The sequence below is a fragment of the Vespa mandarinia genome, unplaced genomic scaffold (genome assembly GCF_050613455.1).
Source record: "Vespa mandarinia isolate Hongniang unplaced genomic scaffold, ASM5061345v1 scaffold_39, whole genome shotgun sequence".
Classification (NCBI taxonomy): Eukaryota; Metazoa; Arthropoda; class Insecta; order Hymenoptera; family Vespidae; genus Vespa; species Vespa mandarinia.
This window is the reverse complement of record NW_028197173.1, coordinates 20,516-34,526: the sequence shown is the minus strand read 5'-3', so window position 1 is coordinate 34,526 and position 14,011 is coordinate 20,516. Positions and strand designations below refer to the sequence as shown.

Below are 14,011 nucleotides of genomic sequence, written 5' to 3'. Positions count from 1 at the left end.
GAAACGAAAAGAAAAGGAAAAAGAGGAGAAATGTCAAATTATAACGTTGATACGTTCGAAAACGTATCTTAGCGCTCGCGAAAGACGATCGTGCCAATCGATATCGAAGCTCGTACGTACACGTATTACGTATAAAATATATGAGTTGCAATGAGTCGGCACTGTTGCTACATATGAGACGAGATATGTCGCACAGGTTATCGCTGAACGTGTCCGGAACACGACCAAAAATATTGTCTTTATCTAGCGTCGAGAAGACAACGCGAGATGCCTTCACTCTCGAGTAAGCGATAGAGAACGGGAATTTTTCTGCCTCTCCTTACTTTCGTCATTGTAAATTCGAAAATATCCGTCGATTTCTTCAACGGATAATGGCGTTCTCGTTGTTTCTCCTTCGATCGTAATGTGCGCGACCGTAAGAACAATAGTCCGTATGTACGGACTAGAGTACGTCACTCGGCACTAGACTCGATTACTCTTTCTAAAAAATAAAAAAGAATACTTATAAAAGTCGCGATAAAACATTATCGAGGAGTTTCGCGCGTCGAGGTGGAAATTTCTTCCGGCAAAGAGAGCGAAGCGAGATTCGAAGAGATTACATCATTTCTTCGGTTTCTTTCGTAAACACGCATCGACGAGAAGTGTGTGTTCCTCTCTCTCCCAACAACGAACCAGATCGTATTCGGAGAATACGGGACAGGAGACCTTTTACTGAGTATGGAAAAGGGTGTAGGAGGGGAATATCAAGACGCGGTTAGTTAGATCGATTGGATCGATCGGATAAAACTAATTGCTGCATGGACAACCTTTTAATCGATACGTTACTATCGATTCGCGCTGCGTGTCTACTTACTCGCTTTAAATCGAAGCGTACGTGACGCAGGTCATGCCTACCGCTGGAGACTCGAAGAAGCGAGAAAATAAGTCGAAATTTCTCTTATCTCGAACGTATATATGTGAACGTGTATATTCGTTCTTCGATCGAATTGATGCGATCATTAAAATTATTCATCGGTAGACAATGGAAAAAGAACGGGTGCTCCTCCTGAATGCTTTGGCATGCGTTCCAAGGATCTCTCTCTCTCTCTCTCTCTCTCTCTCTCTCTCTCTCTCTCTCTCTCTCTCTGCGTATCGTTCGATAGGCTTTGTGAATGGCTCGTTCATTGACTCGCTAGTAGCGAGAAGTCGTAACTTTCGAGGACTTTCGTGTACTATTCACTTTGACTCGCTACGTTTGCAACTTGGAAGATATTTTCCATAACGCGGAGCGTCTATCGATCTTTCGTCAAACGATTTGTATGCGCGTTGAAAAGTCTGCTTACGAAAATCTTTCTCGCGAGTATTATCTCTAGGGGAACGTTACACCATCGACGATAATTCGAGACTGAGCGTCTTTGGACAGCGATGAACGTATATTATTGTAATCGTTGACAACTCACGAAACTGCATGATGTAATACCGTGAAGATAACCTTATACATCAAGGGAGGAAGAGAGAGAGAGAGAGAGAGAGAGAGGAACGTAGACGATCGAATTCGTTTTTTAGCTCGTAAATTTCTTGCATACGTGCATAAAGGCATGTTTATGCTTTTAGTCGCGAAAAGTATCTACGATGACAATAAATGCCTCCTCTTCGTATAATAATAATAATAATAATAATAATATATATACCCAGATATTAATTTGCTTTGGAATCGACTGCACTCGAAACTATTAGGTAAGTTATGCAGATAGCGTTACGCTTTTGTTTTATATACCACGTAGCACGACTCAACTTGTAACTTTCTAAGAGGCAATCGTCTTAATACATCGACCATATTTAAAATCATATCGAGAAAGTGTTGCCGGCACCACAGGAGACTACTAGCGGTCTAGGAGGAATTCGCTAGGAAGGAAATTGAAACGAGAGAGTTCGAGGAGAAAAAAAATTTGCCGCAAAGAGCAACGCGTAGGAAGACTAGCAACGGCGCTCAACGACGCTCAACGACCTCGAAAAACGAGCGTTGCGAGTCGTCTTTAAGACGGTCGATCAATCGGTCACGTTTCATCGATCTTTCTTCGTTTATGCCCAGTCTTTTCATGGCCAACCACCGCTAATAAAAATATATCGGACGAGCTCGTGATTATCGTCGACTCGTCAGGAACTACTTCCTGCTTCCGAAGAAGCCTTAAGTCTGTAGTAATAGGTGACAAGAAGTGTGTTCGTTAAGAAACGAAATTGAGGAAACACGAGTAGAAACTGTTATCTGTCCTCGATAGAGATTATCCGTGTTCGAGTAGACGCGAGGGAACTTGAAAACAAAAGTTCTTCGTCAACGCATATCTATACAACACCTTGTTTCCGCTCTGCAAACGATAAATCCTCTGTCGTTCTTCCGGCATAGAGGCTTTCTTATTCTCTTAACCGAACGGTTAAAATAATCGATTTGAAAAAATATCGCAGCAACATCTTTCCCGTTGAATGAAAACTTCTATAAAAGAAAAGCGAAGAATAACGAGGAAAGGAAGCGCGCGACTTTGCTTTGTCCGTTCGAATTTTCGTCCCACGACGTGCGCACACACACATTATATATATATATATATACACACGCATATCGCCACGCAAACGTAGGAATCTATCTATAGTATCGAAAAAAGGTCTTGGAAATTCGATAGGCGTGAAAATCGAAGAGAAGCCTCCAGATACGATTAGACTTGGCGTGCATTGTTGCGCGCATTGGTTCTCAAGCTTTGTTCGTAAAATCGAAAAGAGGAAACACTCGAAACGTGTAGTTTCGTCAAAGCCTCCTCGTCCACGACATCATTGAACTGTTATCGATGACACTTTTGTGGCTAAAGTATTTCTATCTCTCTCTCTCCTTCTTCCTGGTCCCTCGAATAGGAAAACGTAGCGCGTATCGTATCGATCCCTTTTCGTTGACGACTCGATTCATCGCTAATCCACTTCTTTTCGTCGATTCGAAAAAGATATTTTACAATAGTCTACATTGCCGGCGGGCAAACGAAAAGGAACATTATGAACGCTTGGATTTATAAACGTTTAAGATATTTAAGCGAGTCCTAGAAGGTTGCAGCAGCTTTCATAATATTATACAGATACGTCCAGCAAATGCAAAAAGACATATTATCGGCAATAGAGTGACCCTGCAACCAGAGGATAGACAAAGTTTCACGTATAACTCGATATCATGCCATTTTCGTACTCGCATTTGCAAAGTTTTTGCTCTCGATATTTATTCACGTGTCACAATGGTTATCTCGTTGATAAGCAATCGAGCATAAATAATATAAAGGACAAATATGATTTTACTCTTTGAAAATATACTCGGCAAGATGATAGCAATGCGTTAGAATAAACAAATATATTGGAAAAATTGACGATGATAAAAATAACGAAGAAATAATTGTAATTATTTTGTCGATGGGTATAAAAGGGAATTATAAAGGAACGTCTTGGAACGCCTCGCTTTAGAAAATCGTATCAGGAGCGTTCGCGTCGCGGTCTTAGGCTGCAATTTGCGAAATGCGCAGACCTCGCAAAACTACCTACACATCTTGCACGTGGAGGAATACCGGTCTAAAGTCCGGGACGAGGAACCGACGAAAAATGCCTCGAACCGGTTCAAGCTCGTTTCGTTTGCGCCTGTAAAATGTGCGAACGGAGGCGGTGGAAGAAGAAAGAAAGAAAGAAAGAAAGAAGAAGGAGAGAAAAAAAAAGAAAGAAGAAATACTGCAAAAGGGATAAGAAAAGCTACGAAGGTAAAGCTTGAGAAGAAGAAAAAGAAACAAGAGCTCCACCTCCAACGTCCGGCCTGTCTTCCTCTGCAACCTTCGTCTTATGATCGGAAGATAACATGGGGAAGGAAAGAAATAACGATAGAGGAGAAATTATTGTTGCTAAGGTTCGAGAGTCGGCTCTGTAAACATAAAAAGAAGTGTAACGCACTGCGTAAGTGAATAAAGTTCGATTCGGAATGATCGTTCGGAAAGATGAATCGATGTTTTTCACCTTTTTCTTTGTGCTTTGTTAAAAATAAATTAAAATAAACAAACGATATTCTTCGAAAAGATAAATCGATCGGAATTCTTTCGGGTTTGCCGAAATTTCAAAATAATGTGCCACGCGCGCATCCTGTATAGCGGGCAGCTCGCACGCGTTTCCGAGGGGTTGCGGTTAATTTAAGTCGAGGCTGCTTTGCTCCTGTCCTTCCCTCCCCTGTCCCCCATCTTCCTCCCGAGCATCCTCTTCCTCGTCCGGTTTCTCTCTCGACGTTAATGCTGCCAGCTGCTCGAGGCAGCACACGTACACGTATATATACACGGAATACAATTGGGCAGGATGCGAGCATCCTTTTCGAAATAAAATGGTAGAACGTCGTCGAAAAATCTTGTCGAAGTATCATCTTTCTTCTCATCGATTAACCTACTCGACGGCTCAAACGTCACGATCGATACGTAACGAATACAGGAAATTTCTTCATGCATTTTCATACCTCTTTGAATAAAGCTTGATGAAAAATAAATTATCCAAACGTCATTCTCTCTTGCTTAAAGTCCATTTGAAAAAACACGAATGACGTTTCGAAAAACATTGTCGAAACATCCGTCTATGTATGAAGAATCGGATTTTACGTGGATGTGTTTGTGTGATTCATAAATCGTAAGAAATGTTTTTTTTGCGTAGAGTGAGAGAGAGAGAGAGAGAGAGAGAGAGAGAGAGAGAGAGAGAGAGAGAGAAGCACGCTTACCCGCTCACCCCGGAGATATCGTTAATGACTACTACGATTGCGTCAGACTCTTGTCGGGAAAAAAAGGCAAAAAGCAATCGATATGATCGCAAAATAGCCTGCGGTAGAAAGACTTCATTCTCTATCGGCTATCACTAGTCGCGAAGCGGAGGTGTAGCGATTACTCGTACGTAATACACATATACTTGCGCATAGATGAACGTCCGGATTCGATGACGTCGGACAATGAGAGATTTTCGATCTTGAATCGTTCGTTTGGAAAATCACATAAAACAATGATAACGGTTTATTTAGGCAAGAAACCTTTTATAAATATTTGTATGTTTTGTTTACTGCCAGTCACCTCCCTTCTTCTCTTCGTAAAGGAACAACTTTGTTGTCTCTTTTCTAATCGCATATCAAAGAACGTATATCAAAAGAAATCGTATATCAAAAGAACGAACGATAAGATTATTTCGAGCAAAGTATATTTTATTTTTTCTCGGCCATGTTCGAATTTGCATCGTCTCCCTGCACGGTACGAGGGAACGTGGCTGTACAGTTGCGTTCGCATTAACGCAATAACGTGGACATGCAACTGGCCTGACTGGAAACGTTGCAACGCGAATGCGTGCGAAAAAATAGGCGGTAGCGTTTCTCTCGCCATTGACGACACTTAGGAAGTATCTAGAATATTTAGTTGTTTGAGAAAAACGGAGACATACATACATATATATATATATATATATATATATATATATATATACATATATATATATATATATACATATATATATATACCACGCGCTATTGCTACACAAAGGATATTCTTTCAGTTCCGAAACGATTCGATCGATCGCTAACTTCTACACGCACCTGTTTGCACGACGATCCTTTCAAAATCGGCCAAATTCTTTGGCAAAATTATTGGCCAATCCCGATCGAATGGACACACTTCTCTACGGGACAAATATCCCGTGACATAATGCTAATAACGATAGAAGCAAAGTTCACGCGTTACTCGTGTAATCGTAAAATGAATAACGACGATCAGTCTGCGTAATGAATAAAAAGTAATATTTTAAGCGAGGACGACGAGGACGACGATTCCCACGTGTTGACTAGACGAATAAGCCGAAGCTGGACTGAGCACGAAACTGCGACGAAAGCTTTCTACGCGGACGAACGCATTGCTCGCGTTATGTCCTTTCGCAATGTACTATGCGTATACGTTATCGTACGTATATGTTTACATACTCGAGCGATCGGGCACGATACTACGACGAGTCATCCATCCTCCCCTCCTTTGACCTTCGCCTTCCTCTTCGAGACACGTCGAGTTAGCCCGGCGTGTGATAGATCACGAGATAGGCATTGATTTCAAGGTCGCGAGCTGCTTCGAGCTTTTCTAACGTCGGTGTCCAAGGACCAATTATCGAGGACTATCGCGACGAAATCACATATTATGTGATTATTTTTCGATCAAAAAAGGATTCCTACTCTACGACCGAGGCTACGAATCATACTATAAGCCGTGATATCTCTGCCTCGTGAATTTATTCTTGCTTCGATGACCCAGTTAAACGGTTTAATTCGGCTAGCCCTCGGAACGTGATAGCAATTACATAAATTTATATGTACGTTAAATTTATACGTTCTCTTAGATGAAAAATGATCGATTTCATCTCTATATCTGTTTCTCTTCTAACGAGTGAGGTAACACTTTGGTCACACTTTGAAAGTCTTTTTCACGAGGAGTCCGATCGGAGAATGATAATAATTGAGAATAATTTGCGACGATACAGGGCATTCGCGCGCCGGCCAAAAAAGAGATTCGTGAGTTTATGGGGACGCAAGTACCACTCCCGTAAATAATTTTCGCGCGGACTCCGTCCGTTTCTACCGCGTAACGTCCGCGATCTATCCGAAACGAGACAAATACTCTTAAAGGATAATGACATCCGACAAGAACGTATTCTTTCCCCCTCGTCGAGAGCATTAATACGTCTTCCTCCTCTGTCTCGTCTCCCGACGATCCAGTTTTGCGCGGTTCTTCCTGCTCCACCGTGGGACTTTTTTAGCAGCGAATTAGAGACGACCAGCCGGATGTACCGTATATCTACCGTACACACGCATATACATACATACATACATACATACATACATACATACATACATACATACGCATATACAGTTTGTGCAAGCTCGCTAGAAAATCATCCGACATAAACCTTGAATATTTATCATCTCTTCAAACAGACATGAGATATCGTTTCTAACGATCGAGATCGTGCGGATCGAGATCTCGAACTTGTGTTCGCCCGTTCATACGGAAGAAAAACGATGAAAGACCTGCGAGCGGATATCCTCGGTTAAGTATAATTACGTTTACAAATGATGATTCTCGTTTCTTTTATTCTCAACGTCGTCGCAATAACGAGTCTCCGTCGTATGTAGAGTCAAGTACATACGTCTTGATCGTTCGATTATAATGCAAAGTAGTATTCAGGTATATATATATATTCCTATCGCGTATGGATGGACGGTCTCGTCGAGCGTCTACGAAAACGTTCACGTTTTCTTATCGCATCGTTATTATTCTTTATTTATTTAACGGCGACTTACTTCGATAACCCGATAGAAAATCAATCGAGTCCGATAGAAAGATACAAAGTACGCCGGTAAGGTAGGTTTTACATATCGATCTAAGAGCGCGGCCCTTTTTTTTAATCGAACGAACGAGATTACATTTGTTCCAAACAACGGCGTATATCTCGATCGAAATATCTTTATCGATATTGCTGCGCTTATCTCTTTCCAGAAGATCGAACGTTGGTTGAATCGAAAGGAAGGATCTTCTGTGTTTTTTTTTTTTTTTGTCAAACTATTCATGCAAACGATAAGATCGTTCTCGAACGTTTGTCACGCGTTCGTCGATGATAAGGTCGCGCAACGAAGGCCGCGGCGAATCGGTGAGCGGCAATGACGCGAGCACGAAAATAGTGAATGGCCGGCCGGCTGAGCAAACAGAGATTTTGACGATCGGAGGAAGGAGATGAGATGAGAGGAGAGGACGAGAGAAAAGCAGCGGCCTAGCGACGAGCAAATTGGAATTCCTAAGGTCACGTCCCGGAAGTCGCGTCATCCGCTACAAGATCGGCTTCCGTTACGATCGACTAGACGCGATGAGGTTCGTCCAGCGAATTCGTAAGATCCAATGATTTTCGGAATCGAATTCTTTTCGATGACTCGATCTCTCTCTCTCTCTCTCTCTCTCTCTCTCTCTCTCTCTTTCACCGATATATCTTTCACCGATATAACTCGTCGACAATCGCTTTTTTTTTTCTTTTTTCTTTACCAACTCTTTGATATTTTTGCAAGACAAATTCTCTTGAATGTAGTCAAAAGTCGGCGGCGGACATTGTGCAAGATTTGTGAAATAAAGAAAAGAAGAAGGAAAAAAAGAAAGAGAAAAAAACAAGGAGAAGATAATTTATGCTTCGTCAAACAAGAGAAGGAGACGAAGCGAGATGAAACGCTATTCGCATAACTTTGGAAATATCTCTAAACGTATATCAATCTCGCTCAATTCATTTCTCCTCTCTCTCTCTCTCTCTCTCTCTCTCTCTCTCTCTCTTGCTCGCTGCTCTAATCAAACGTCATAATTCTATGATCCTGTAGAATGAAAATGAATATATAAATAAACGCGTCGTCGTTTCTTAACGATTCGTCGCGACTCTCTAGCCACGTCGAGGCGATTCGACAGTGAATTGACTTTAATCCTCGGTTATTTAAGAAGGAAGAACCCTTGGTACATCCCTTGGTACATCCCTTGGTACATAAGGCGGTCCATTTATGAGGACGACCGAAAACGCCGTTAAGCGTGGAGAAGCGGATTTAGCCGAGGATTAAGCCGTCTTTAACTTTGGTGCTCTTTCGTATATCTCTTGGTATTCTGAGGAGAAGCACGTATATACCAAAAGGTAGCAATAGAATGGAAGGACGAAACATCATTTTTCCATTTTCCTCGGTCAAAAAAAGATTTACGATGCTAACCATACTTTCGAAATTATCCGTCTATTTCGAAGGATTCCTTCGTCACTGCTGTTCGAATCTTTCAATTAGCACATGCCTGTGTATAATATACGAGTACATCGAACGGATATATTAGCAAAGGGAGAAGTTTTCAAGGAAGAGGGAGACTCGGATTCCCGAAGGTTCGACGAGGAACATAGGATAGGCAGCTACAACGAACGATACGCGCCAGTACGAGAATTCTTTTGTCGCGAGATCTAGTCGTCGATCCCAGCGAGCCGAGCTTAGCCGCAAGCCGAGCAACGAGCGACGGAAATTCTCCTTTGTGTCGTCGCTCGTGAGATCGTTTTCAATTATATACGTTTGTCGGCAAAGGAAGATCCTCGTCTAAACGAGCTATGACGTTGACGCGCTAAAGTCTCGAGTCCGGAAAAAAGGGATTTTCCATGGTTCTGGAAAACGTTGGGAATTCAATGAACCGGATGTACCGATCGGCTTTACGGCCAACTTCCGGAGTTATGTATCGACCACGTTCGAGGCTAACCTATTATGGTAACCATATGAAGCATCGACGTGTCTCATCGGTCTAACCCCGCTCGAAGAAAGAGGGAAATAAAGGAAGAGAAGAGAAAAGGATGGAGGAAAGGATTCTCCCAGTTGTCCCCTCGTGCCATTGACCGACTCGGCGCCATACAAATATTTATCCTTCCGCCTTCTAACGTCTGATCTCTTATCTTATTGTTAAATTCGTGTGTTCCTACTAAACATTTTGTTCCTGTATATTTAGACGTTACAACCGAGCAAGAACATTCTTGAGAAATTAGACACTTCTCAGTGGCAACCGTACGCGGCAACATTACGAATAATCCCAATGGAGTTAGACGTACCCAATAAAGGCATCCAATTCCCCTTTTTCAATTTACACGGGATAATACACGTGCGCACATACGTACGTGTATTGAGAATGATGTCAACTCGCGCTGACTAATCGTCCCACTCACGAATCTATGCATCATAGTGGAGACCTTACGGTTTGTGGTACGTGTAACCCCCCCCCCTCCCCCTTTGTTCGGACATTTTCGTACGAATTTGGACGATCCTTCTTAACGTTGAACAAGAGCTAAAACGAGTCTAGAGCGAAAAGTCGTAGAGTTGCGGCAATAACGACTACACGGTTGCTTCATACGGCACAATTACGGACTCGGCGATTATCATTTTTCCTTCTATTGGCAAAATTATTGTAAACTCGTGCGTGCTAATACCTTTCCTTTATCATTCTCGTTCATTCGGCATTAGAGCGCATAAAAAATTGGGATCGATAGAGATTAGACTCTGTTCATCTTCTACCGCTCGATATATCCACGAACAACGTGATTTACCAGATTACGAGATAATACGATCAGTAATGTCATACCAATTTACCAATAATTCATATTACCGATATGAATCCGCAACGCATTAATGTCTAAAAGATGCAATAACGTCACGTGTCACGTTAGCCTAAAGACGGTTAATAACGACGACTCGACGATTATTGAACAATATCTCTAAGTTTTAACGAGATCCTTGATACGATACCATTTTGCATTTAGATATCACTTGCGTAAGGATCCTCTCGTTGAGATTATGGGCATGGTAAGGATCCTCTTAAGCTTGGGTCTAAAGCTTGGCTTAATCCGATCGATGCGTCAGGAAAAAATCTCGCGATCGCTTTATCCTTTTTCCCTCCGAGATATTTCAAAAGATCAACGTGGGGAGGGGGGGGGGGGGGGAACCGGTTTGGTCGGCGCATTTGGCAATACTCACGTGCATTAAAAGCCATTCTTTGAAAAGAGATTCTTTGAAAAAGAAAAGAGAGAAGCCGAACGAAATTCAATATTTGTCTGCACGGTTAGGCTGCCCGACTCGCATACGATCGGTATATTTTTCTCTTGTACTCGGCTTCTACCGCAAAAAATTGTACCGTCGCGATCCTTCTCTCGTTATCTCCGGAGTACGTGCCGAGTATGCGTGCCATTCGCGCAGATGCCTTCGTTCACGAGCGCATCTGCTCGTCGGGCAAGAACGAAAAGGAGAAGGAAATTGACGCGAGAGAAGCCCAAGAGAATGCAAGGAAGCGTTGTGCTCTACGAACGCGAGATATCTGAACACGCTCCACCTGCCCCTGTGCATGTGCTTCTTGTATCCACCTTTTTTGGCCTGCCTACGGCGATCCTGCTTTAGCCGTTCCGCTTTTCGTTTGATTACCTTATGGCGCACCCAGACCGTACCTGAAAAAGGCCTACCTATTTTCTACTTCCTTACCTGACCTTTCTAAACCTAGACACACTCTCTCGGGAGTTATTTTCAGGGACAAGTCCGAAATCTTGGCCTACGTTTGTTTCTCCGCAAACTAAACAACATTCATATAATTCGGCGGGTACGAATAATATCGATGTAAAAAAAATGTGCAACATGTCCCAATAAATCTTGATCCTTTTCCCTATCGAATTGCATTATTGCGCTCGTGCAATCTTCTCTCGGTGAGAATCGCACCGACACCGTGTCGAGTTTCGCAAACGTAGGAGGAACGTACTCAAATCTATCGTCGTATTGTTTGCGAACTATTGCGACACGCGCTACGTAGGAGGGCTTTACATAATTGTAGGTGTGTCATTGAAAGACCTTCGCGAGTCCACTTTTCTCGATCATTTTTTTTTTTATCTTCCTTCCTTCCTTTTTTCTCTTTTTTCTCCCAATCGGTTGGTCCGACAGGAAGTCAGGGTCATCAGGTGCTACTCGATATGACAAAGTTAATTCGTCTAACTCGGTGTATCGATGGGCTTATGACTAATAAGCCTCGACCGATCGTTAGAACGAAGGAGATGACTAGGCAAAGGAACGACCAGAGAGAGAGAGAGAGAGAGAGAGAGAGAGAGAGAGTGAAAACTTTTTTCGCGTTTCTAACGCAAACGCATCCTATTCTCCTCGTGATCGAGCTACGTTCGTGAAGGCTAACGTTTATCTGGGTCGCGGACGTTTCTTCGTACGAGTCTCGCTTCCTTGGATCCTATCCTTCGATCTTTTGTCTTCATCGAAATGACATCGTTGTTCTTTCAGCAGACGCCTTCTCCCCCTCTTTCTTCGTCGAAATAAATATGATATCTCTGTGTTGCGTGTATAGGTCTTTAAAAAAAAAAAAAGAGAGAAGGAAAAAAAAAGAAAAATCGACTGAAACAAATGCATGCATACTTAAACAGGTAAATGCGACAATAAATATCTGGTGTTATTGAACGTTTTGCTTCGACAATCGTGAAAATTTCTCGTCGTTTCCATCAGATGACAGCACCGTCTACTTCATGTTTAGTCTCACCGAGATCTTTCTGGCACGCGACTCGTTTTACCTTTGATTATCGCCATTGAATGAAACATTCTGAAATGGGCTCGAACGTAAAGGGATAAAAAAAAATATACATATATATATATATGTATATAAGAAAATTGGACGTTCTTTGGATTAGGATCAGAATAAGATTGAAAGATTACGGAAAGATATCTCGGGAACGTGTTCGCGATGCGAGTTAGCAACGGACATCGATTAATTCTTTTAGGATCGTTCGTTGGTTCGTAACGAGCCAGTTAATTTCTCTTCGAGTAATTTCTATAATTCTAAGGACGATACGATTATCGTCCGTAAAGCATCGCAAGAGTCTCTGCGAGAAACGCGATTCTCTCTTTCTCTCTCTCGCGTTTGGCAGCACTGTTTTCTATCGGTCGAAAGAATCGAGCAGCCGTTGTAAACGAGTACGCGCATAGCTGACTCCGAGCGTAGACGCGCGGCCGTCTCCGTCGTTCATTGCATCTCGTCGCAAAAGCATAGACATACCTCTTTGAAACTACGCTCGTAGCAGATATACATATATAATACGTACGTGCACGTGGTCCATGCGTGTCACGAGTCGTGACAAATCGTTGACGGTTAACATAAATTTCTCTCTTGAAAGTTTCACAATCCTCCATAATTGCGTTAGAGATCACATACTGATCGACGACTGTAAAACATAAATATCTAATCGATTTGCTGTAATCTCTTTGATGCAACGATTGGAGACAAATAAAAAAAAAAAAAGGAAAAGTGAAAGAAAGAATATTTCTCTAATCGAAAAGAGAGATCCTCGAGGAACAGGGCAGATCGAACGTGGACAATTTGTAAAATGTCGAAAGATCCTGAGGGGACGGAGAGGATGAAAATAAAGGCGGATCCGGGCGCGAGCAGATACGGGAACTTTATGAATTACTACCAATTTCATAGCGCGGAAGAGCGCGTGCGGCAACTTCCGCGTGACGTCTGGCAGTCTGTTCGTTCGGACCGGAAATACGTGGGGCTAGACATTGGCTGTAATGCAGGGGTAAGGGCAGACAGCTGTCGGAAACTCGCGTTCGTAAATCGGCACGCGAGTTCTCTTTTCCTTCCTCCTTTTCGATTTTTTCCGTCGACGTATAAAAGAAAAAATAAGAAAAAAAGACAAATCTTTCTCGTGTTAAACAGGAACTTACGTACGAGCTATACGATTTTCTCAACGTTAATTCGACGAATTCCGAGGGCGATAAACCTGACATCTTCGTCCTCGGTATAGATCTCGATCCGATTCTCGTCGAGAGATCGCGCGAGGGTAATCCTCGTCCAGATCGGATCGCCTTCGAGCACTTGGAATTTCTTACGTCCCATTGCGATTCGACGATCTCGAGATATCTCGAGGAACTCGGTCGGTCTCGCTTCGACGCGGTCTTTTGTTTCTCCATCTCTATGTGGATCCACCTTAATCACGGGGACGACGGCTTGGTCGAGTTCTTTCGCAAAGCTTGTTCTATCTGCGATACGATCGTCGTCGAGCCACAACCTTGGAAGTGTTACAGAAACGCTTCGAGGAGATTGCGATTGGCCAACTTGGAAGACTTCCCTCTGATAAAGAAATTGAAATGCAACGGCGACATGTCGGAGCAAATAGAACGTATCTTGACCGATCTATGCGATTTTCGAAAAGTCATTGTATCTTCTGCCAACGATTGGGAAAGAAAAATTATGATTTTCCGGAGAAACTAATAATGCCAATGCCTTCATATGACAATGTACAATCTCATATGTAAACGTACCGATTATAATTAAGCGTTTATAAATAAAATAAAACAAATTACTTTTTTAAAGAAGATGTCTTAATAATCTCCGTAATTAAGGAAGAAACGATCGATACCATGAGAGGATATTTTAAT

General features: G+C 42.4%; 2 protein-coding genes across 5 annotated transcripts in view; one reads left to right on the top strand and one right to left on the bottom strand.

Moving 5' to 3' along the window:
• trbl (tribbles pseudokinase 2) overlaps positions 1–14,011 on the bottom strand; it is a 28,861-nt gene that overhangs the window by 14,119 nt on the left and 731 nt on the right. The window contains exon 1 of one of the 4 annotated variants that reach the window (XM_085664328.1): positions 12,673–12,790. The exons of 1 other annotated variant lie outside the window; for it this stretch is intronic. The gene's annotated coding sequence lies outside the window, so the exon portion shown is untranslated. Of the gene's footprint in view, positions 1–853; positions 1,022–5,602; positions 5,879–12,672; positions 12,791–14,011 lie in introns of those variants that run through there. 2 more of the 4 variants (XM_035870800.2, XM_035870801.2) reach the window with 2 other exon arrangements.
• On the top strand, positions 12,863–13,987 carry LOC118443591 (putative RNA methyltransferase CG11342). Its single transcript, XM_035870814.2, has 2 exons — positions 12,863–13,149; positions 13,290–13,987. Exons 1-2 carry the CDS (start codon positions 12,955–12,957, stop codon positions 13,842–13,844), a joined length of 750 nt encoding a protein of 249 aa, XP_035726707.1. The 5' UTR covers positions 12,863–12,954; the 3' UTR covers positions 13,845–13,987.

Excerpts from the sequence above, each read along its gene's own strand:
- LOC118443591 (XM_035870814.2), top strand. The coding sequence starts at position 12,955 with ATGTCGAAAGATCCTGAGGGGACGGAGAGGATGAAAATAAAGGCGGAT. Across the intron at positions 13,150-13,289 it reads ACATTGGCTGTAATGCAGGG|GAACTTACGTACGAGCTATA; the intron begins GTAAGGGCAGAC and ends CGTGTTAAACAG.